This window comes from Haliotis cracherodii, unplaced genomic scaffold (assembly GCF_022045235.1).
Source record: "Haliotis cracherodii isolate W230 unplaced genomic scaffold, xgHalCrac1.p SCAF_5, whole genome shotgun sequence".
Classification (NCBI taxonomy): Eukaryota; Metazoa; Mollusca; class Gastropoda; order Lepetellida; family Haliotidae; genus Haliotis; species Haliotis cracherodii.
Window position 1 is genome coordinate 42277209 of NW_027266308.1, and position 21848 is coordinate 42299056.

The 21848-nt window shown below is 41.0% G+C and overlaps 2 protein-coding genes across 2 annotated transcripts in view; one reads left to right on the forward strand and one right to left on the reverse strand.

The window, feature by feature from the left end:
• Window positions 1-1622: 1622 nt before the first annotated feature.
• Window positions 1623-11496, forward strand: LOC139444204 (fructosamine-3-kinase-like). Its single transcript, XM_071225116.1, has 7 exons — window positions 1623-1807; window positions 4248-4331; window positions 5208-5320; window positions 6933-7095; window positions 8770-8823; window positions 9598-9739; window positions 11228-11496. Exons 1-7 carry the CDS (start codon window positions 1637-1639, stop codon window positions 11494-11496), a joined length of 996 nt encoding a protein of 331 aa, XP_071081217.1. The 5' UTR covers window positions 1623-1636.
• Window positions 11497-14314: 2818 nt separating this feature from the next.
• LOC139442968 (ribosome quality control complex subunit NEMF-like) overlaps window positions 14315-21848 on the reverse strand; it is a 33899-nt gene continuing 26365 nt past the window's right edge. The window contains exons 27-34 of the mRNA XM_071223894.1: window positions 21444-21521; window positions 20764-20938; window positions 19673-19716; window positions 19401-19445; window positions 18055-18158; window positions 15744-15787; window positions 15266-15345; window positions 14315-14870 (exon numbers count right to left, since the gene is read on the reverse strand). Coding sequence (XP_071079995.1) covers window positions 14802-14870; window positions 15266-15345; window positions 15744-15787; window positions 18055-18158; window positions 19401-19445; window positions 19673-19716; window positions 20764-20938; window positions 21444-21521 — 639 coding nt within the window. The 3' untranslated portion in view covers window positions 14315-14801. The remainder of the gene's footprint in view (window positions 14871-15265; window positions 15346-15743; window positions 15788-18054; window positions 18159-19400; window positions 19446-19672; window positions 19717-20763; window positions 20939-21443; window positions 21522-21848) is intronic.

Here is a 21848-nt window from a genome sequence, read left to right on the forward strand (position 1 = left end):
CTTATCTGGAACTCTATGTTTACACTACAAGTCATCAATGTTCGCATTTCTTTCTGACAATGCACCCATTCCTTCTGATTTTTCAAATTGTTGAATAAAGATATAACTTAATTCAACTTCAGTGTATGAATGACCAGATTTTTTAATCTATATACGTTTTGCCAGGGCTATGCAAAAAAATGTTCCCAATCGGACATTGTAAGACATCTCCTGAGACCTACAGTGGGTACCCGGGTAGTAAATTTGGACTCGTCCCAGCCCCAGGTACTACACATCGTCACTTGACAGGTACGAGCATTAGAACTATATATTGTCACTTAACAGTTACAAGTATTGTCACGATATTGTCACTTCACAGATACAAGTATTGTCACGATATTGTCACTTCACAGATACGAATGTCGGCACGATTCATTGTCACTTTTTGTTGGCAATATCCGTTATGTTTATCAGATAATGATAATTTGACCCAAAACGTTCAATACATATAGCGTCCTCCATGATGTGTCAACCTGACGTACGATATACACAACGTGTACATACCATGATGTCAATCAAAACCTCAAGCGTACATACACGTCGTTAAAACTATTGCACCACCAAGACTTTTTGATGATCATAACAGAGATGGGTAAGGAGAAGCAATCAAAAATGTTGCTTAATGTCAAATTAGGTGTTAGTTTTATGAATAATAGGGAAAATGAGCAATTGCAAAGAAAAACAACAACAAAAATTGCCAGCGACTACAAGGACTGTGATTGGAGTTAAATAGAGGCAGTATTAAAACTGTCTGTCAGGAATGAGATGGACAGATCAACACGCACGTGTCTTAGTAACGGCATAGAGTGAGTCAATAGCTTGTGTTGCCACCCCGTTCACGGATCACATCAGCGAGACGTCTCCTCACGCTCCAAATCAGACACCTGATCTTCGACTGAGGGGTGTTTTGCCAAATACACCTCGTCAAAAGTATCGCACCACCAAATTTGTAGTCTTCATTTTCTGTGTAGAGATTTTCAAATGGTACACTGTGTGTTGACACATCATCTGCCTGTAGAAAGGTATATATAGCCACCTTAACTGTCCAACATTGTGGTTGCGTTTATGCGAGCCGTATGCTTTGTTTGTTTGTTTGTTTATTGTCCATATTCATATTTCAGCTAAATGACGGCGGTCTGTAAATAATCGAGTCTGGACCAGACAACATAGTGATTGATATCATGAGAATCGATCTACGCAATTAGTAATCCAATATCTATGAGATCAGTTGGGTCGTAAGGTTAGAGCCAGGGACCCTCCAGTACAAAATCAGAATTCAGAATTGACCCAGGCTATTCATGAGGAATATATCCATCTGGGAGACAGTCACATACGACACAAAACATTATATATTTTTAGGAAAGGTGGTAGTTTATTGCTCTTAAGAATGAGAAATAATACAGCGTGTAGGTCTGAAGCTAGATGCTTGTTGCGAAAATAAATTTTCAAAAGTATGAGAAAATTGAGTGCGCGGGCTTGAACACACAATGATAAGCAAGTAGCGCACTTTCTCCTTTTTTTTTACTGTCCACGAGGCTTCCAACAGAGTAGTCCGCCCCTTATCGAAAATATTAATGGTTGAAACGAACTCGGAAATATGACTGAATTTAAGGCGTTTGAAGCAGTTCTTCGATCAGAACTGGAAGATGATACTATTTGTTACATTCAAGATGTCAAAGGTGGCATTGTGAATCGTGCAGCTTTGTTTGTTTCAGAGAAGACAAATGACAAATACTTCGTCAAGCATCATGAGGGAGAATATGACCTGGTAAAAAATTGAGAATCACTTTTCCGAAACGAAATATCTGATATCATAGGGTGTGTTTTTTAAATGGGGTTGTTGTTGGTTGTTTCTATGGCATCTAATTTAGTACTAATTAATTAGTTTTATTTCATTAACAGTTCAAATCTATGCTTATTTATAATTCAACACTGGATATTTCATGAAGTAAATACAAAAAAATAGATAATAATAACAACAACTACCTTTATTTATATTGTGCTTTATCCTTGCCCTTAAATGTGCATGCCTATACAAAATTATTATCTTGAGTGCGTGAGTTGGCTTTGAAACTGCTTTTGAACAGTATTCCCGTTACATCACAGTGTGTCAGTTAATTATGTGGGAGGAAACCCCTAAGTGATGCAGGTCTCAGACGTTTACCTCTTAGGTAAAACCAGCGAACATGGGTATGGTGCTGACAAACCTAGAAACATAATCATGACGAACTATATATATGGAAAAACATGTGGTTCAATATGGCAAGTGGCCAAAATCTGAATACTCTTCAGGGATAGACACGGCCTCTAGTCTGTTATTCCGAGACAAGTGAAAATCTAGAGGGACAAGTTGTTTTCTCCCAAAATCTAGTTATTTTGCATAAGCCACTGTTGTCCGAAAAGAGCTGCAGACTAGATGCATCAGACCAAAAGAGACATTTGTGTGCACACAGATCCATTAAACATTTCGATAATGTAGCACTTTGAGCCTACTTTAGGATGAGGATTTGGCTTTATGAATATGTACATTAAATATATCTATTTTCACAGTGCAGATCGGAAGTACATGTGGCCAAGTCGTATAAGGCGGGTTATTGGCTATGCAGAGTTGTCGACTGGTTGCTCAAGAAACCTGTTGTCATGGGTTCGGATCCTGGTTCACCCCAATTATGTTTCTAGGTTTGTCAGCACCATACCCATGCTCGTGGGTTCCACCAAAGTGGTAAACGTCTGAGACCTGCATGACTTCGGGCTTTCCTCCAACATTAAGCTGACACGCCGCGATATAACTGGAATACTGTTCAAAGCGGTGTGAAACCCAACTCACTCACAATGAAGATCTGTCAGGTAAACTCAATCATGTGTGCATTATGCCGCAAATGTGCTATTTACCTTAATTCCCCACAACCCTGATTTCAGCGCCCTTAATATGCCATGCTAGGGTAAGTGTGTACATGGACACTTAATACTATATTTAGGGTCCATGCTGTATACAGAAAGGTACATAGGGTACATAAGTGTAAACAGAAAGGTATCTGGGGTACATTAGTGTAGAAAGGTACCTAGGGTACATTTCTATACCACCTGTGCTGACAACAACCCTAACAGCTTTATTTTGGCCAGTGGGGATTCCGGGTAAGAAGGCCAATCATGAATATGAGGTACTCACCATGTAGCTTATGTTTGTCTTTAGAGGCAGTTAAAGGGATTGGGTGGTCAGGTTCGGTGACATGGTTGATTGCATTTCAGTTTTTGCTCATTATGTCAAACACTGGATCGTCTGGTCCACACTTGATAATTCAAAGATTATCTTGTAACTGGCCTTTGGCAGCAAACAAACAAGGGATTAATGCATTTTTTTTATTTACTGATTAGAACAGATGCTTTTTACACACAGATTCCAGTATAAAATGAATATACAGTCAAGTTGTATATGGTTGTATTTCATAATGTCGGATAAACGAGTATGTCGGATAAACGAAATTAAGTTATATCAGCGTTGGTACCTAAAATTGGACATAATCGGAAATACCTCAGCGGTAGCAAGAATTTGTATCTGATTTTAATGAGATAGAGGTAATCTAAGTATGTGATTAATCATGTTTTGTTTATTTAAAGCATTAATTGTTTATTGCTGAGCAAGTTTATCTTTGCAGCCGTTGCAATATGCAGCCACAAGCAAACTTGTCTCGCATCAAAACACGGGCTGTGTACTCACAGGCAGATGACCACAGAGTACACTGATCACTGTGTCGGATTAACGAGACTGATTAATGAGTGATTTCGGTAATCATTGTAAATTAGGTGTGTCGGTGTAGGAGTGCAAGACTGTCGGATTAACAGGTCTAAATAGCACTGGTTAAATCTGTTCCCATCATTAGCTTCGGATAAAGCAGAGTGTAGGATTAAAGAGACTTGACTGTAAATACTTGACCTTGGGCTGCTAAAACATGTTTGTGTTTGTTATCCTAAATAATTTCAAATTTGATGAAGAGGGTTTTGTTTAGGTCAATTATAAGATTCAAAGGTCCCCCAAACCCTACTACCTTGGGTGATAGATTGGGTGTTCATCCCATCCCTACTCTCCAGCTGAAAGTTTTGGTCAGATTAGTGTTTGTTTATTATTAATGAATAAACTGGAATTTGCAACTTCTTCCATCATGTGTGATGATTTTGACTAACGGTAATGGTTTAACTTTCTTTTACAGGCTGAAGCCATGTTTTCCACAGAAAAGTACAGTCTGGACTTGTTGGACAGGACGAAACTTGTTCAAGTGCCAAAATCTATCAAGGTAAACAACATATGGTGGATGGATAATTACTAGTGGCGTAGGAAAGTGGGTGAGCAGAAGGTGGATGAGTAGGTGGGTGGGTGAGCGGGTGGTGGATGGGTGAGCGGGTGGTGGATGGGTTTGTAGTTGGGTAGGAAAGTGGGTGAGCGGGTTTGTAGTTGAGTAGGCTCGGTCGCTGTGCAGATAGATGGGTATCCCAATATGGATGTTAGTGGATGAGTCAGGTACACATAGAACCTACCAAATAATCCCAAGACTATTCTTAGCATATATCTTCTTTAATGATGAAGAGAACACAAGGACTCAAAACATAATCATAAACCGGTATTAAACAGTTAATGTGAGGTTTGCTGGTGTATTGTTGTTTTACACAACATATGTAATACATGTACTAAGAAAGCTAGAGTGAGTGAGTGAGTTGGGTTTTACGCCGCTTTTAACAGCATTCCAGTTATATCGCGGCGTGTCAGCTTTATGTGGGAGGAAAGCCCGAAGTGATGCAGGTCTCAGATGTTTACCACTTCGGTGAAACCCACGAGCACGGGTATGGTGCTGACAAACCTAGAAACATAATCGGGGCGAACCGGGATTCGAACCCACAATCATAGGTTTCTGGCGTGCCCAAGGGACGCAACTCTGCACAGCAAATCGCGGCGCCTTAGACGACTGGGCCACCCGTGCCCCCGTTAGTGGATGAGATTCTAGTGGCTCCACTTTGAACAGTATTTCAGTTATATCACGTCCTGTTTGCTAAATAAGGGAAGTGGAAGTAGCCATTGAATATGATGGGTTTTGCTTGAGAAAAAGAGATCAGAGTACGTTTATGTAGTCCTATATGTCAATTATTAGGAAGTAGCAGTTGTTTTCTTTCTTCAGACTTTTGGTCTCAAGAATCATGGGTTTAGAGGCGGAATCCATGTTCTGGAATTTATCGAGGATCTCCAGCCGATGAAAGACTACTGGTCACAGCTGGGTGAACAGGTGGCAAAGTAAGTTAGCTCATACCCTAACAGCAGACTTTTACCAGACACAAAATATTGAGACTGGATGCAATAATTTACATTACTCCTTTGGGAGGCTGGAAAGTATGGCTGGTTGAAAAATTGAATTTATCAAAATTGTAGTTTGCAGATAAGTGAAATTTCCATTCAGATAAGAAATACACTCGAGTGTTTACGGTGTCACTGGTTGATTTTCATCAATCTAACAGTGAAACCCTTACCATTACAACACACTCCGGGCTTCTGAGCATTTGCTATGCTATGACTGCAATAACATGATGGAAACAAGTGTATCACTTGTCCAGGCCTTGGACCCCAAACTTATAACTGACAATCTCCCTGACTCGAAAATATAGATCGACCAAGGTCAGTCTCTACCATCAACCATGGCACATTTCCAAAAGTCACTTCTCTAAGGGAGAAGTTCAAATGTTCAATAAAATTTATAATTCCTTAAGTTTGGGGGTGTTGATGATTAACTGGACTGCAAATTTTCCAGTCAACAAATTCAACTTTTCCGGGGTTTTACAATTCAAGGCAACAAATAACAGCACTTATCATCATGCTCTGAAGATGAACAGCATGACATCATAGATAACATGAGAGGACATTCAACAAAGATTTTGCCAGTTCCATACGTATTCTTGTTGTGTTGGCGTTGGTCCACAACTTCTGTCGAGGGAGGTGAGATGAGGTGAAATCTAGTTAATGTCACATTCAAGATTATTACACTCACATAACGACGCACTTGTGTGTGTGTGTTGCTGCTTGTATGAGTCTGGATGAATGACAGTTTTATAGTGCTATTCCACTGAGATACCATGCCACAGTTAAACATGATACCCCACTCAGACACTGTATACCAACTCCGAGCCAACCAGTCCTTGTTTTATCCCCTTAATACTGAGCGCCAGGCAGGGTAACAGGTACCATTTTCTAACATCTTTAAATTGGTATTACATGGCAGGGGATCAAACCACAAACCTTCCGCTCTCCGGGCAGACACTCTATCCACTAAACCACACGCCTGTTGGCCAATGTTTCCTCACTCGAATGCAGGGGTACTGTGGTATCTGTGTTTCTTTCTGAATATCACTTTCCACAGTTAAGTTTTATTGTCGGATTGGGGTAGGTCTCAAAACTTAAGGAATTAATTTTGTTATCCAACATCAAACTTTTGAACTCCTCCCTTTGGAAACACCCCATGTTTTTCTGTTGTCCCAAATGCAGTAATGACAGACCCGTGAAGATTCCGGGGTAGAATAGGTCTTCAGCAACCCATGCTTGCCATAAAAGGTGACTATGCTTGTCATAAAAGTTGACTACAGGATCGGGTGGTCAGGCTCGCTGACTTGGTTGATGCATGTCATCGATCCCAGTTGTGTGGATCGATGCTCATGATATTAATCACTAGATTGTCTGGTCCAGACTGGATTATTTACAGACCGCCGTCATATAGCTGGAATATTGCTGAGTGCGGCATTAAACAACAAACTAACAAACCAACTGTAATGACACAACAAGACACAGTGCTGTTTCAGTGTGACTGTACCCTGTCTCCCATAGCTTCCTGTCAAGTGACCTGGATTTCTTTTACCAGACTACATTCCTACAACTCCAACCTGCGCAAGAAGGCTTTACAAAGTGAGCAGAGCATTCATAGGAGTGAAAACCTAGTTGAACCCAGAGACAAGTTTGGCTCAGAGGTACCGCACTTCATAGGAACATTCCGGCCCCGCGATGGCTGGAAAGACACATGGGAGGTACAGCACAACATGCAACAGTCATACAGTAAACTGTGGTTATAACGAGCTCAATGGGACCACGAATTTTAGTTTCTTTTAACCGTAGTTCGTTATTCGTCATGTCATGTTACTCCATAAATAACTAAAGTGTGTGCTGCATATGTACTCTGTATATTCATCTCATAAATGACATTAAATACATAAGTAAATACATGTTATAAATATATTATTGATAGTTTTATTTACATACAGACACAAGAGTCACTTGCTGTCAGTCAGGAAATCTGTGCTTTTGCTTTGAACATTGGTTGAAAGACGGAAAGTCATGAAATTCAGGTGTTCTTAACTTCTTTTGAGTTGTAGATATCTACACCTTGGTAATACTCAGATTTTCATCAAATATTGTTTTACGTTAGGCAGGAGGTATTTTATTTTTTATATTTGTAAACAATCTATTCAAGGCACCTATGTGCATTAACTGTTGACGGATGGGACTAGCATGAAGCTTAACTGAGTCTGGACCGAACCTGATTGATATTATCAGCAACAATCCACGCCGTGTGGGTACTATGACATGCAATCAACCAAGTCACCAAATCTGACCACTGGATCCACGTGGTCAACTCTTACGACCAGCATAGGTTGCTGAGGATCGGTTCCCACCCCAAAATCCCCACAGGGTCCATACCAGTGGAAGCCGTTTGATGTGCGATGCAGTGGGACGTCACAGATAGATCCCAAGGACACAGAACCCCAGAAGACCCACAGGATCCATACCAGTGGCAGGTAACAGATAGATCCCAAGGACACAGAACCCAAAAAGACCCACAGGATCCATACCAGTGGCAGGTCACAGATAGATCCCAAGGACACAGAACCCAAAAAGACCCACAGGATCCATACCAGTGGCAGGTCACAGATAGATCCCAAGGACACAGAACCCCAAAAGACCCGCAGGATCCATACCAGTGGAAGCCGTTTGATGTGTGATACAGTGGCAGGTCACAGATAGATTCCAAGGACACAGAACCCCAAAAGACCCACAGGGTCCATACCAGTGGCAGGTCACAGATAGATCCCAAGGACACAGAACCCCAAAAGACCCACAGGGTCCATACCAGTGGAAGCTGTTTGATGTGTGATACAGTGGCAGGTCATAGATAGATCCTAAGGACACAGAACCCCAAAAGACCCACAGAATCCATACCAGTGGCAACTCTTACGACCAGCATAGGTTGCTGAGGATCGGTTCCCACCCCAAAATCCCCACAGGGTCCATACCAGTGGAAGCGGTTTGATGTGCGATGCAGTGGGACGTCACAGATAGATCCCAAGGACACAGAACCCCAAAAGACCCACAGGATCCATATCAGTGGCAGGTCACAGATAGATCCCAGGGACACAGAACCCCAAAAGACCCACAGGGTTCATACCAGTGGAACAGTTTGATGTGTGATGCAGTAGCAGGTCACAGATAGATCCTAAGGACACAGAACCCCAAAAGACCCACAGGGTCCATACCAGTGGAAGCCGTTTGATGTGTGATACAGTGGCAGGTCACAGACAGATCCCAAGGACACAGAACCCCAAAAGACCCAACCCTTTTCTTCTTGAATTGCACATGAATGCGCTTACTACATTTGACAGTCACTGAAGGATTCAACTTTAAATTATTATTCTTGTTTCTTTCAGGAATACTTTTTTGGAGATATTGTCAATCCATTGTTTGAAGGCTTGGAACAGAAGGTAAGATTCACACTACTGTTACCTTTATGTATCTATGCCTGTTCTTTAGAGAGAGACCAACCAATGGGTTATTAAACCAACACACCATGCCATAAGGGTGGTGAGGATATATATATTACCGTATTCGACGTAATAAGCGCCCCGCTCTAATAAGCGCCCACGGCGATATTTGCTAATATATTGGCTAGTGAACAATCCCAATCAGCACCCCTTCCGGTTGATCAATGTACACAAGACTTATTTATTCGTGTATGATGCACACTCGTGTGTTATATGCACCCTTAATTATGGGCAATTGAATTCTGGAAAAATATATCTGTCGTATGTTAACATTTCAGGCTGTCAGCATAAACCACAAAATTTAAGATCTTTCAACTGGTTTTTTTCTCACCAAAATAATATTCTAATAAGAGCCCCCTATTTTTAATTTTGAGAGCGCCCTGGGCGCTTATTACGTCGAATATGGTACTTATATTTGAATGGTTGACCACCAGGCAAAACAACACAGGCTGTGACGTAGCTGAATGGATGTTATTTACATTATCATTCATTATCATTGTTTGAACAAGATCATTAAATCACAAGCCATTCTGAATGAGTTGTGTTTAATGATGCTTTGAATAATATATCGATTACATCAGTAGTGTGAGAGAAAATCAGGTTTTAGAGAAAACAAAGCTAGAATGGTAATCAGGGTGAATCAGGGATAGTACTACAGTATTTACAAGAAATTTGTATTTGTATAGAAGCTGAAAACATTACCTCCACTTCCAGCATGGCGACCGTGTTGTGAGTGAGAAATGGTCTGCAATTAAACAAGATGTCCACAAAGTATTTCAATCAGCGAACATCCAGCCAGAGATAAACCATGGTGACCTTTGTCCAGCCAACTTTGGCCAGACTGTAGACGGACCTGGTGAGTACATGGTCAAATTGTGTCCAGCAAACTTTGGTCAGACTGTAGACGGACCTGGTGAGTACATGGTCACATTGTGTCCAATTAACTTTGGTCAGACTGTAGACGGACCTGGTGAGTACATGGTCACATTTTGTCCAATTAACTTTGGTCAGACTGTAGACGGACCTGGTGAGTACATGGTCACATTGTGTCCAGCAAACTTTGGTCAGACTGTAGACGGACCTGGTGAGCACATGGTCACATTGTGTCCAATTAACTTTGGTCAGACTGTAGACGGACCTGGTGAGTACATGGTCACATTGTGTCCAGCCAACTTTGTTTTGTTTGTTTGTTTGTTGTTGTTTAATGCCTCATTCAGCAATATTCCAGCTATATGACGGCAGTCTGTAAATTATCGAGTCTGGACCAAAGTCAATGAGCCTGAACACCCGATCCCGTTAGACGCCTATTACGACTTACGTTCATTATTGCACCTTATTTAAGAATTGATCTTCACTTTGTGTGAGTTTATTGGAGTATGAACCTTCATAGAGTGAGGGCCAAACTGTATGAACGTCGGAGCTTGCGACGACGTTCATACACAATGTTTGGCCCTCACTCTATGAAGGTTCATACTCCAATGAACTCACACAAAGTGAAGGTCAATTCTTATAAATTTTTTATCACAATTTCTTACCTCAAAAGATGTAGGCCTAGATCTAAACACAATTTTATTTAGTACGTGGGACTTCATGTTTACACTGACAGCCATACAACAACCAGCTATATCGCGGAGTAAAATAGTTCCTAAAAAAGAGAGGTGAGATTGCTGGAGGCTGTCAATGTCAGCCTAGGCACGGATCGAGTTGATACTACGATAGTTTAGATGTGCATTCTTCGTTTGTTCATTAGGATGGGCCGTAGCGAGGATATTCGTGAACAATCATGCAGTCACACTCTCTGACATTTCTCAAAGTATACTGAAACCCTGAGACCAAAAATAAAGGTTCTAAATGATCAGAAAGAACGCTTATGCATGTTTTCGTGCTAGGGAATTCCCAGGGGTTTCCCCAGGAATGTGGAAGTAGTCCGTCAGTGTTTACGTCATTTCAAGAACACGGTCTCGTGAAAAACGTATGAACGTCAAATTGTGTCGTTCATACACTTATGAACGTCAATTTCGCGGTCATGTGACTGACCTCTCGTCCAATGGAAAAGCCGTATATCGTGTAAACTTCAAATAAAAAAATTATAAGGTGTTTTCCTTCTTATGGGAAACAGATATATGCATCTACAAATTCAAACACTCCAAGGTAGACAGCCAAGGCATATCATCAGTATATTCTAACCATTGTATGCCATTGATATATCCCAGCCATTGTATATCATCAGTATATCCCAGGTTGATCAAATATTGTTAGGTAGATAACCATTGTTTATCATCGACATATCCCAGGTTGATCCTAAGCACTTCACACTCGACAACTCATCTTGACCTACTTTCAGTTGTCTTCGACCCATCGGTGGATTATGGTCATTCCGAGTTTGACCTGATTCTCTCCAAGACAGAAGGTGGTTTTCATGATGATTTCTTCACAAGCTACCACAACAATCTCCCCAAAGCTAAGGGCTTTGAGGACCGCCTGCTTGTGTATGAATTGTTCTACAATGTCGTCATGTGGTACCATGTCCCCGAGGGCCAGGCCAGAGAATCAACTGTAAAATCACTGGACCAAGTGAAGGAATTGATCAAAAAAATATCCTGTGCAAACTAAATAATTTATTTGAATATTCATAAAAAAAATTATATATATATATATATATATATATATATATATATATATATATATATATCAAAATGAAACTGCTTCATATTATTTTTTACTTCAGATAAACCATCATGATCATTTATATTTCTTTGATACTATCATAACGAAGGTAATGTTTGCCAAAAATACATTGTTACCAACGACTTTCATAATCCCATTTTGCTTTAAATAAACAATCATTAAACAACAAGGTTAAATGCACATTTCATTCACCAACATTTGAAATTACATCCACCTTGACAAATGCAGTTATACAGGCGTTCATGCTAAACAATTACGTCCATGTTGCCTAATTGAATGTCAGCCTCACAGTATCGATTGTGTTGTCAGATCATAATTTTGTGTCATCGCCATGCATGATTGATGTAGCAGCCAAGTATTAAAAGCCGAATTAGGATAACGTTCCATGTTGCTTAACATCAGTAAAGCAAAAAGCAGTATTGGACTGTGAAAGTAGCATGCAGCTTTATGTAGTTTTGGCACAGATCCCCTTCCAATGCTTCCAAGCTTTGCATCTGACACTACATGTGATCATCATCCAGTGTTGCATTCCTGTCTGGTGGTGAAGCTGGATAGGTGTTGTTTCTCTATCTCCAGGGCATATTCCGTAAAGAAAAAAATCACCCCCATTCCACCCCCATTTTATCCCAAGAATGGCTTCTGCGTGACAAGCCAACACTTGCCAACAAGGGCACATGCCCTGCTCAAGATATCCGCAAGTCAGGTACACATAGAACCTACCAAATAATCCCAAGAATATTCTTAGCATCATATCTTCTTCAATGATGAAAAGAACACATTACTCAAAACATAATCATAAACCGGTATTAAACAGTTAATGTGAGGTTTGCTGGTGTATTGTTGTTTTACACAACATATGCAATACTAAGAACGCTAGAGTGAGTGAGTGAGTTGGGTTTTACGCCGCATTTAACAGTATTGCAGTTATGTCACGGCGTGTCAGCTTAATGTGGGAGGAAAGCCCGAAGTGACGCAGGTCTCAGACGTTTACCACTTCGGTGAAACCCACGAGCACGGGTATGGTGCTGACAAACCTAGAAACATAATCGGTGCGAACTGGGATTCGAACCCACAATCATAGATTTCTGGCATGCCCAAGGGATGCAACTCTGCACAGCGAATCACGATGCCTTAGACAACTGGGCCACCCATGCCCCCCTAAGAACGGTAGAAGGGGTTACAGATCTGGGTGCTGTTGTACAAAACAATCCTAGCTCTAAGGTGATCGTAACTCCCTTAACATAGTGAGTGAGCATGGTTAAACACCACTTTTAGCAATATTCCAGCAACATCAGAACACCAGATATAACCTCACACATGTATCCTTGTTTGGAATCAAACCCGGGTCTTCGGTGTGACAAGCAAACGCTTTAACCACTATGCTACCCTTCCGCACCACCTTAACATAGACTTATGACAGTCAAAGGACTAATTGTGAAATGGCACCCCAGTTTGAAGGAATGGTATAAGCCCAAAGCTTTCTGTTGCAGTAGCGAGTACTAACATATTTTAATGAGATTAGGGTTAGCTACAACTTGGGTCAAGCCTTGGTGAGAGGCTTAAAGCATTCAGGGACAAATATTTGAAATTCCCTTTCAAATATGTTATCCTACATATTACCCATCGTCATTCAAAGGAATAAATGAAGAAAAACACAATATGACAACCCTACAGAGGAACTAGTCAACATTGGTCAAATGAGGTGAGGTGAAATGGGGTTTAACGTCGCGTACAAGATTATTGCACTTATATTTCAATGCGCATACACATGGTATGTGTGGGTACTTGTACTAGTCCGGACGAATGCCAATTTGATAATGCTAGTCCACTGAGATACCTTGTTCCCTCATTATTGCGCGCGGTAAAGCATGGCTCCCCAAATTTACTAACATTTTCAATAAACTGAAGTGTTTCAATGACGCGATGTTTTCCCCCATCTCAGAAAACATTATCAGCTAATCACCACGCAACACTAGAAATACCAGTCAACAAATTTGAACTGAAGTACGCAATTTGATCCTGTTATTATAAATCTGGTAATAAAAAAAATGTTCATTGTTTATCTGGACTAATGTTTGCAATATTTTTTTTAATTATATTCAAAATTTCATTCAATAATCATAATAATGTTTACAATAATTTCAGCAAAATTGTATGTGAAGTGATCGGTAGATCGCACAACTCACCGTTATTTTCAGCAACCACGGTCAGATTAAATCATAAATGCCATACCATGACTCGCTAAAAGTCATATTTGAGGCAATTTTACTATTTAATGTCAACATAACGTTTTCGCAATGGGTATACATGTAACACCGGAAATTCCTATGGTGACTTGTCAAGATCGTTCCATATGTAAAAAAATATCCTGCATACAATCTGCACCAAAGCGCTACGCTTGTGGTTCTTATAATTTTAAGTATATATGGTGGAAGCTGCAACTTGTAGCGAGGGATCACTGTACCACGCTGCAGTTTTACATGAATACCCCTCTCAGACACCGTATACTGACTCCGAGCCGACCAGTCCTTGTTTTATCCCCTTAATGCCGAGCACCAGGCAGGGTAACAACAAGTACCATCTTTTAACATCTATTGATATCACGGGGCTGTTGAGTGAACTCCCGACCTTCCACTCTCCGGGCAGATACTCTACCACTAGACCACAGAGGCGGTCCTATTGGGCAAGAAATTTATCAAGAGTCAATTGAAACTTTTATTTATGTACAAAAGATATTGACATTATACAACATGATATTGACATTATACAATATGGGAGAAGCCAAGGCTTTCACTATTACATCAACAGATCAACAGAAACTTAACCATTACCAGACACACACCTTTCATTCTTTGGTTTTCATTAATGGAGGGACAATGAATATATTTAACCTTTGTCCCTTTACCTACAGTGAAGCAACACTATGAGTCACTGTTTGCTTGGTCATTGCTTAATGCAATATTCCAGCTATATCACAATGGCCTGTAAATAGAGTCTGTACCAGACAAACCAGTGATTGATATTATAAGCAATGATCCATTCTGCTGGGTGCTATGGTATGACAGGCAATCAATCAAATCACAGAGTATGACCACCCAATCCATTAAATCGCCTTGCATGACAAGCATAGGTCGTTTTGGACTAATTCTAAACTGTAATCCGGGTGAGAGTATCGATAAGATGAACAAACAACTGATGTGGGTGAAAGGATGGGCGAAAACAGAAGTGTCTCATTTCTTCCGATGAAGCTGAGGAGCAGCAACCTTGACCTTGCCTGGCATATTGCGCGACTGATCATCCTGTAGAGAGAAACAAGACGGAAATAACACCATTAGTTACGTGGATGGATGTCAAGTGAGTGAGAGAGAGAGTTGGGGTAAATACTGATTTCATTTAGCTTAATGTGGGTGGGGGACACCTCCATCACAGTGTGCCATTAAGGTGAAGCCAGCGAGCACAGGTATGGTGCGGTCAAAGCAAGAATCATTATAGGGACAAATAAAGTCTTTGAACCCAAAATCAGCAGATCCTGGTTCAGTTATGGGAGGCAACTCTGGACAGCAAGCTACAAAGTCATGGACCACATATCTTTTAATGTTTTGTAATTGTATCCACTGACATAGTGATGGTTCAATACAAGACACAAACCTAACAGGAGTGACATAATGTGAAGATGTTTTATAATATATCTCACTTTCAAAATCCTTAGCAAGTCTTTTTCTCTTGATGTAGCAGATTTATCATGAAGAAAAACATTAAGAGCAGCTTTCACAGCTGAAATACAAAATGATATATATTAAAAAATGATAACAATATTACAAATAGAACCAATATTTCAATGCTAATCTGGTTAACTCAAATGAAGACAATTTTCAACACCATGTAGTGAATGCAGACTGATTAGTTGAAAAACACTGTTAGCTGGGATTGGATGTCAGGCATCCTCCAGACTTTTCACAGCATATGAATACTTATTTATTTCCCTGAATCCGAAAATTTAAAAACAAACACACCATTGGGCTTGGCAAAATGGATATCACATCAATTAAACATTAAGTTTGATCATCACTTATCAACTTAGTACAACATGTAGCATGGGTACTGTGTTGACTGTCATATCATACATGTACTGTCAATACACTGCTGTCCTATCTGTGGGTTCACAATCTTACCTTTCCCTCTCTTGGTGTTGCCAGGGAGGAGCTTCACCTTGTACCTGAAAACACACCGAGAACATGAACTGAGAACATGAGCACTGCCGAAAATACACCGAGAACATGAACTGAGAACAGGAACACTGCCCAAAATACACCGAGAACATGAACTGAGAACAGGAACACTGCCGAAAATACACCTAGGGGGTGTTGTACGGGGCACACACAACTTGTAGTCGGTGAGGGTGTTGTACAGGGCACACACAACTTATTGTAGTCAGTAAGGGTGTTGTAAGGGGCACACACAACTTACTTGTAGTGGGTGAGGGTGTTGTACAGGGCACACACAACTTACTTGTAGTCGGTGAGGGTGTTGTACAGGGCACACACAACTTACTTGTAGTCTGTAAGGGTGTTGTACGGGGCACACACAACTTACTTGTAGTTGGTGAGGGTGTTGTACGGGGCACACACAACTTACTTGTAGTGGGTGAGGGTGTTGTACGGGGCACACACAACTTACTTGTAGTCGGTGAGGGTGTTGTACAGGGCACACACAACTTACTTGTAGTCAGTAAGGGTGTAGTTAGGGGCACACACAACTTACTTGTAGTCAGTGAGGGTGTTGTACGGGGCACACACAACTTACTTGTAGTGGGTGAGGGTGTTGTACGGGGCACACACAACTTACTTGTAGTGGGTGAGGGTGTTGTACAGGGCACACACAACTTACTTGTAGTCAGTAAGGGTGTTGTACGGGGCACACACAACTTACTTGTAGTGGGTGAGGGTGTTGTACGGGGCACACACAACTTACTTGTAGTGGGTGAGGGTGTTGTACGGGGCACACACAACTTACTTGTAGTGGGTGAGGGTGTTGTACAGGGCACACACAACTTACTTGTAGTGGGTGAGGGTGTTGTACAGGGCACACACAACTTACTTGTAGTGGGTGAGGGTGTTGTACGGGGCACACACAACTTACTTGTAGTGGGTGAGGGTGTTGTACGGGGCACACACAACTTACTTGTAGTCTGTAAGGGTGTTGTACGGGGCACACACAACTTACTTGTAGTGGGTGAGGGTGTTGTACAGGGCACACACAACTTACTTGTAGTCGGTGAGGGTGTTGTACGGGGCACACACAACTTACTTGTAGTCGGTGAGGGTGTTGTACGGGGCACACACAACTTACTTGTAGTCAGTGAGGGTGTTGTACGGGGCACACACAACTTACTTGTAGTGGGTGAGGGTGTTGTACGGGGCACACACAACTTACTTGTAGTGGGTGAGGGTGTTGTACAGGGCACACACAACTTACTTGTAGTCAGTAAGGGTGTAGTTAGGGGCACACACAACTTACTTGTAGTGGGTGAGGGTGTTGTACAGGGCACACACAACTTACTTGTAGTCGGTGAGGGTGTTGTACGGGGCACACACAACTTACTTGTAGTCAGTAAGGGTGTAGTTAGGGGCACACACAACTTACTTGTAGTGGGTGAGGGTGTTGTACGGGGCACACACAACTTACTTGTAGTGGGTGAGGGTGTTGTACAGGGCACACACAACTTACTTGTAGTGGGTGAGGGTGTTGTACGGGGCACACACAACTTACTTGTAGTCAGTGAGGGTGTTGTAGGGGGCACACACAACTTACTTGTAGTCGGTGAGGGTGTTGTACGGGGCACACACAACTTACTTGTAGTCGGTGAGGGTATTTTACGGGGCACACACAACTTACTTGTAGTCGGTGAGGGTGTTGTACGGGGCACACACAACTTACTTGTAGTCGGTGAGGGTGTTGTACGGGGCACACACAACTTACTTGTAGTGGGTGAGGGTGTTGTACGGGGCACACACAACTTACTTGTAGTCGGTGAGGGTGTTGTACAGGGCACACACAACTTACTTGTAGTTGGTGAGGGTGTTGTACGGGGCACACACAACTTACTTGTAGTGGGTGAGGGTGTTGTACGGGGCACACACAACTTACTTGTAATGGCTGAGGGTGTTGTACGGGGCACACACAACTTACTTGTAGTGGGTGACGGTGTTGTAGGGGGCACACACAACTTACTTGTAGTCGGTGACGGTGTTGTACGGGGCACACACAACTTACTTGTAGTTGGTGAGGGTGTTGTACAGGGCACACACAACTTACTTGTAGTCGGTGACGGTGTTGTACAGGGCACACACAACTTACTTGTAGTGGGTGACGGTGTTGTAGGGGGCACACACAACTTACTTGTAGTCGGTGAGGGTGTTGTACGGGGCACACACAACTTACTTGTAGTCAGTAAGGGTGTAGTTAGGGGCACACACAACTTACTTGTAGTTGGTGAGGGTGTTGTACGGGGCACAGACTGGGATGGCGTACAACAACTCGTCTTCTGTGACGGGACAGCCAGTGAGAGAGTTCAGGATCTGGATGTCCTGGAATCAACAGCTGGAGGTCAGTGAGATGGGTCGGAACAAACATGTACAGCTACTCCTCAAGTTAAATGGGCTTCAGTGGACTCTCAAGAGATTCTCATTAAAAAATAGCAGTGATCCTAAACACAACTGTCTTCCAATTCAAGCAGGCATTTTATTGTAAAATATCTTACAAAAATCAGTCCACACCATATTTGCAAATAAATGACTGTTTCACTCTAACTATGTTTCTATATGTCATATTGACCTTTCTTTTTATTCTGCATGTTTTCTATAAATGTATTATTTTTTTCTCATCGTTATATGGCTGAAATATTGCTGAACAACAATAAGTTCACTCTCACTCAGTGTCACATATTTCTCAATTCTAGTATTACACAACTCAGAGCTCCAGGTAAACTGTATATTTGCATAAATTATGCAAATTAAATCACCATAACCCAGTCAATTAGGAGATGTTCGCATACAAATAAGCACGAAAAATTTCAAAAACCAAATAGTATAACAACACCGTGGGTAATTACCCAATGTAACCTGTTCAGCTTGCATACCCAAAAATGTTTACACATCTATATTTACTGATCCAATGCAGGCATCACCTTTCATTAACTCTACTGCAGTGAATAATGCACACTACATCTCGCTTATTGTAACTGAAACTTGTATCACTGTGAGGAGCTTATGCAACAGGTGACACACTTTGTGCAGAACATAAACAGAAGAAAATTAGAAGTTATCTGAAACAGGATCTCAAGCAGAATTATTTTTAAAATGTCTCCTCACTGAAGTAAGACGAGTTCTATGGATGAACAACTTCTTTATTACAATAAGTGCGACGTTTCGGTGTAGATCCTAACACCTTTATCAAGCAAGTGATGTGCACATATCATCACTTGCTTGATAAAGGTGTTAGAATCTACACCAAAATTTCGCACTAATTGCAATAAAAAAGCTGTTCATCCATAGAACTCGTCTTACTTCATCACACCAACTTCTAAATGCCACTGAAAGAAGTCTCCTCACTGGTTAAAAAAATACCCAATAGGCTGGACCCAGGTGAGTAAAAATATATTGAATACTGAAAATTATCAAATACCCAAAGTAAATGATAAAATATGAGTAAATACTTAAAGGCACAAAATAATATCTTGATCCCTTACAAGAATGACTTGAAGAAAAGTTCATTGATTGTCACTGGCTAATATAAAACCATATGACAGTTGCTGCAACAAGCACACATACCTCAGCCTGTTGTGTCGCTTCCTTGTCCTCGTCAATATCATCATCCTGGGAATATTATCAAACAATATAAGTGAAAATATAAGTGAAAACTTCGGTCATGTTGATTAACTGAAGAAATATGTTGCTTTACATTAATTATTCTTTTATTGGATGTTTAATTGTGGTTACATGTCATGTGTAGCCTTTGGTTTAGTAACACGAGATTACGGTACCGTCTACGTTTATATCAAGACCACACAGACAGGGAAATCTACACTCCTTTGAACACTTACATCCAATGGCCTTGAAGGCTGTGGCTTCTGCAGTGTGGTTTTGTCTAGAAGAAAAGAACACAAAACATGCTTAAAAGAGCATTCTAATATATCCTTTGTCAAAAAAGAGATTTTAACTGATTTGTTTGTTTGTTGCTTAACGCCACACTCAGCAATATTCCAGCTATATGACGGCAGTCTGTAAATAATCGAGTCTGGACCAGACAATGCAGTGATTGATGTCATGAGTATCGATCCACGTAATTGGGATACGATGACATGCATCAACCATGTCAGCGAGCCTGACCACCCAATCCCTTTAGTCGCCTCTTACAACAAGCTATTCGCCTTTTACGGCAAGCATGGGTTGCTGAAGACCTATTCTACCCGGGATCTTAACGGGTCGATTTTATCTGAAATCCGATTGCAAACATTATTTCATGTCAGTTTAGAATTGATATAATTTGCAATATTCTCTGCATTAACGGAGGACACGGTGCACACTGTGTAAATCTACATGTCTGTATACAACATCACAAAATCAGCAACATCATCAGCCCCACCCACTCTATTATCAGCCAATCAGGAAACAAATGTGGGTGTGACCAAATTTTTGGCTTGGTTTATGGAAGAATAAACACAAAAATAATTGCTTGGTTGGTCAATCAAACAACATGGTTTCACTTGCAATTTATTTATTCTTTGAACTGTTTGATAGGCATTTCTTAGAAGTTGACGGATAACAAAGTAGACACAATTTAAAGATAACAACTTCTTTATTTGACTGTAATGGCGATGTTTCAGTCCAGATCCTTATACTGTTGTCAAGCAAGGCTATTTATTCATTACTAAACAAATTTAAACAAACTGTAACAAGGGCCAATAGAAAAAAAAAACAAGAACTACAATCTAATACTCTTCAAAGATGATAGTTGTAATAAAAATAACATTCTGCAACTTATTAAAATATTCTAGTCTCTTCAGATATTTGAAATCTTTAATTCATTCATGGCATCCAACACTGACTTGTGAAGTCAGCTGTTTTTCTTTGTTAAGCTTATCTTACTGGTTATTGAAAGACTAAAGAATGTTCAAGTGAAAGTATGTCCCACCTTCAATTAACAATTCCCCTGTTTGCATTGTAACCTTGTGGATGTCCATGGGCTGACCTCGTTGACCTTTACCACTCTGAGGTTGAGGCCCAGACGGCTTCCCTCCCTTTAGCTGTTGCACGTCCTTGCCCTTTTTGCCTTTCTTTTTCTTGTCTTCTTTTTGAGACCCAGCAGACTGAAGGGACCAAAGATCATTCACATATGGCAAAGTAGAATACACACTTACAATGACACCGGCATTGCAATACCTACTTTTATACAATACAACAATAGTTATTTGACAATAAATATACACAAATCAAACACAAACCTCATCTAGGCTCAAGTTTGTTTGGTTTGTTTAATTCTGCCATGTGCAATATTACAGCTATTTGGCATGAAATGTGAATGAGGACGTTTGGACAAGGCACACCATTCAACAACCTGATCTTCCCGTCCGCTGTGTCGCAACTAAATACAAATATGGCTCACTGAAGACCTATTCCAACCCAAAGTCCCCACAGTGTGCTAAGCTAAACGTAAGAAAGATATACAGCAGCCTCACTCAGCCAACCTCATTATACAGGTCTACATAATTGAGAGCTTTGTCTTCAGTGATAAATCTCAAATTTCTCAAATACTACCAGCCCAAGCTATAGGGTATTGGATGAATGAAGCAGGGATGACTATAGGAGACTCACAGCGAGTATTTCCATGCGGAGTTGTCTCTCTTCCTCGTCCTGATCCTTGTACTTCTCCTTCATCTTCCTCTGCTTCCCCTGCAATGTGAGTGAGTGAGTGAGTGAGTCAGCTTATTGTGTCCATGTGGGAATCAAACCTGGTTCTTCAGCATGACCAGCAAACACTTGTGTCACTTGACCACCTAACACCATCCCGATGCACTACCACTATTGTAAGCTCATGTTAAAGTATGGGAGTTGCAATCATCATAGCACTAACATCACTTTGTGGAACAGGGCCACAGGACTCTGTTCATCCATATCCCCTGGCATCCTTGCATGCATACAATTGCAAATGTACAGCTTTTCTGTGAAAATCTTAGGCACCAGTCCTAAATACAGTTACGAAGTTTCATGGAGAAACAA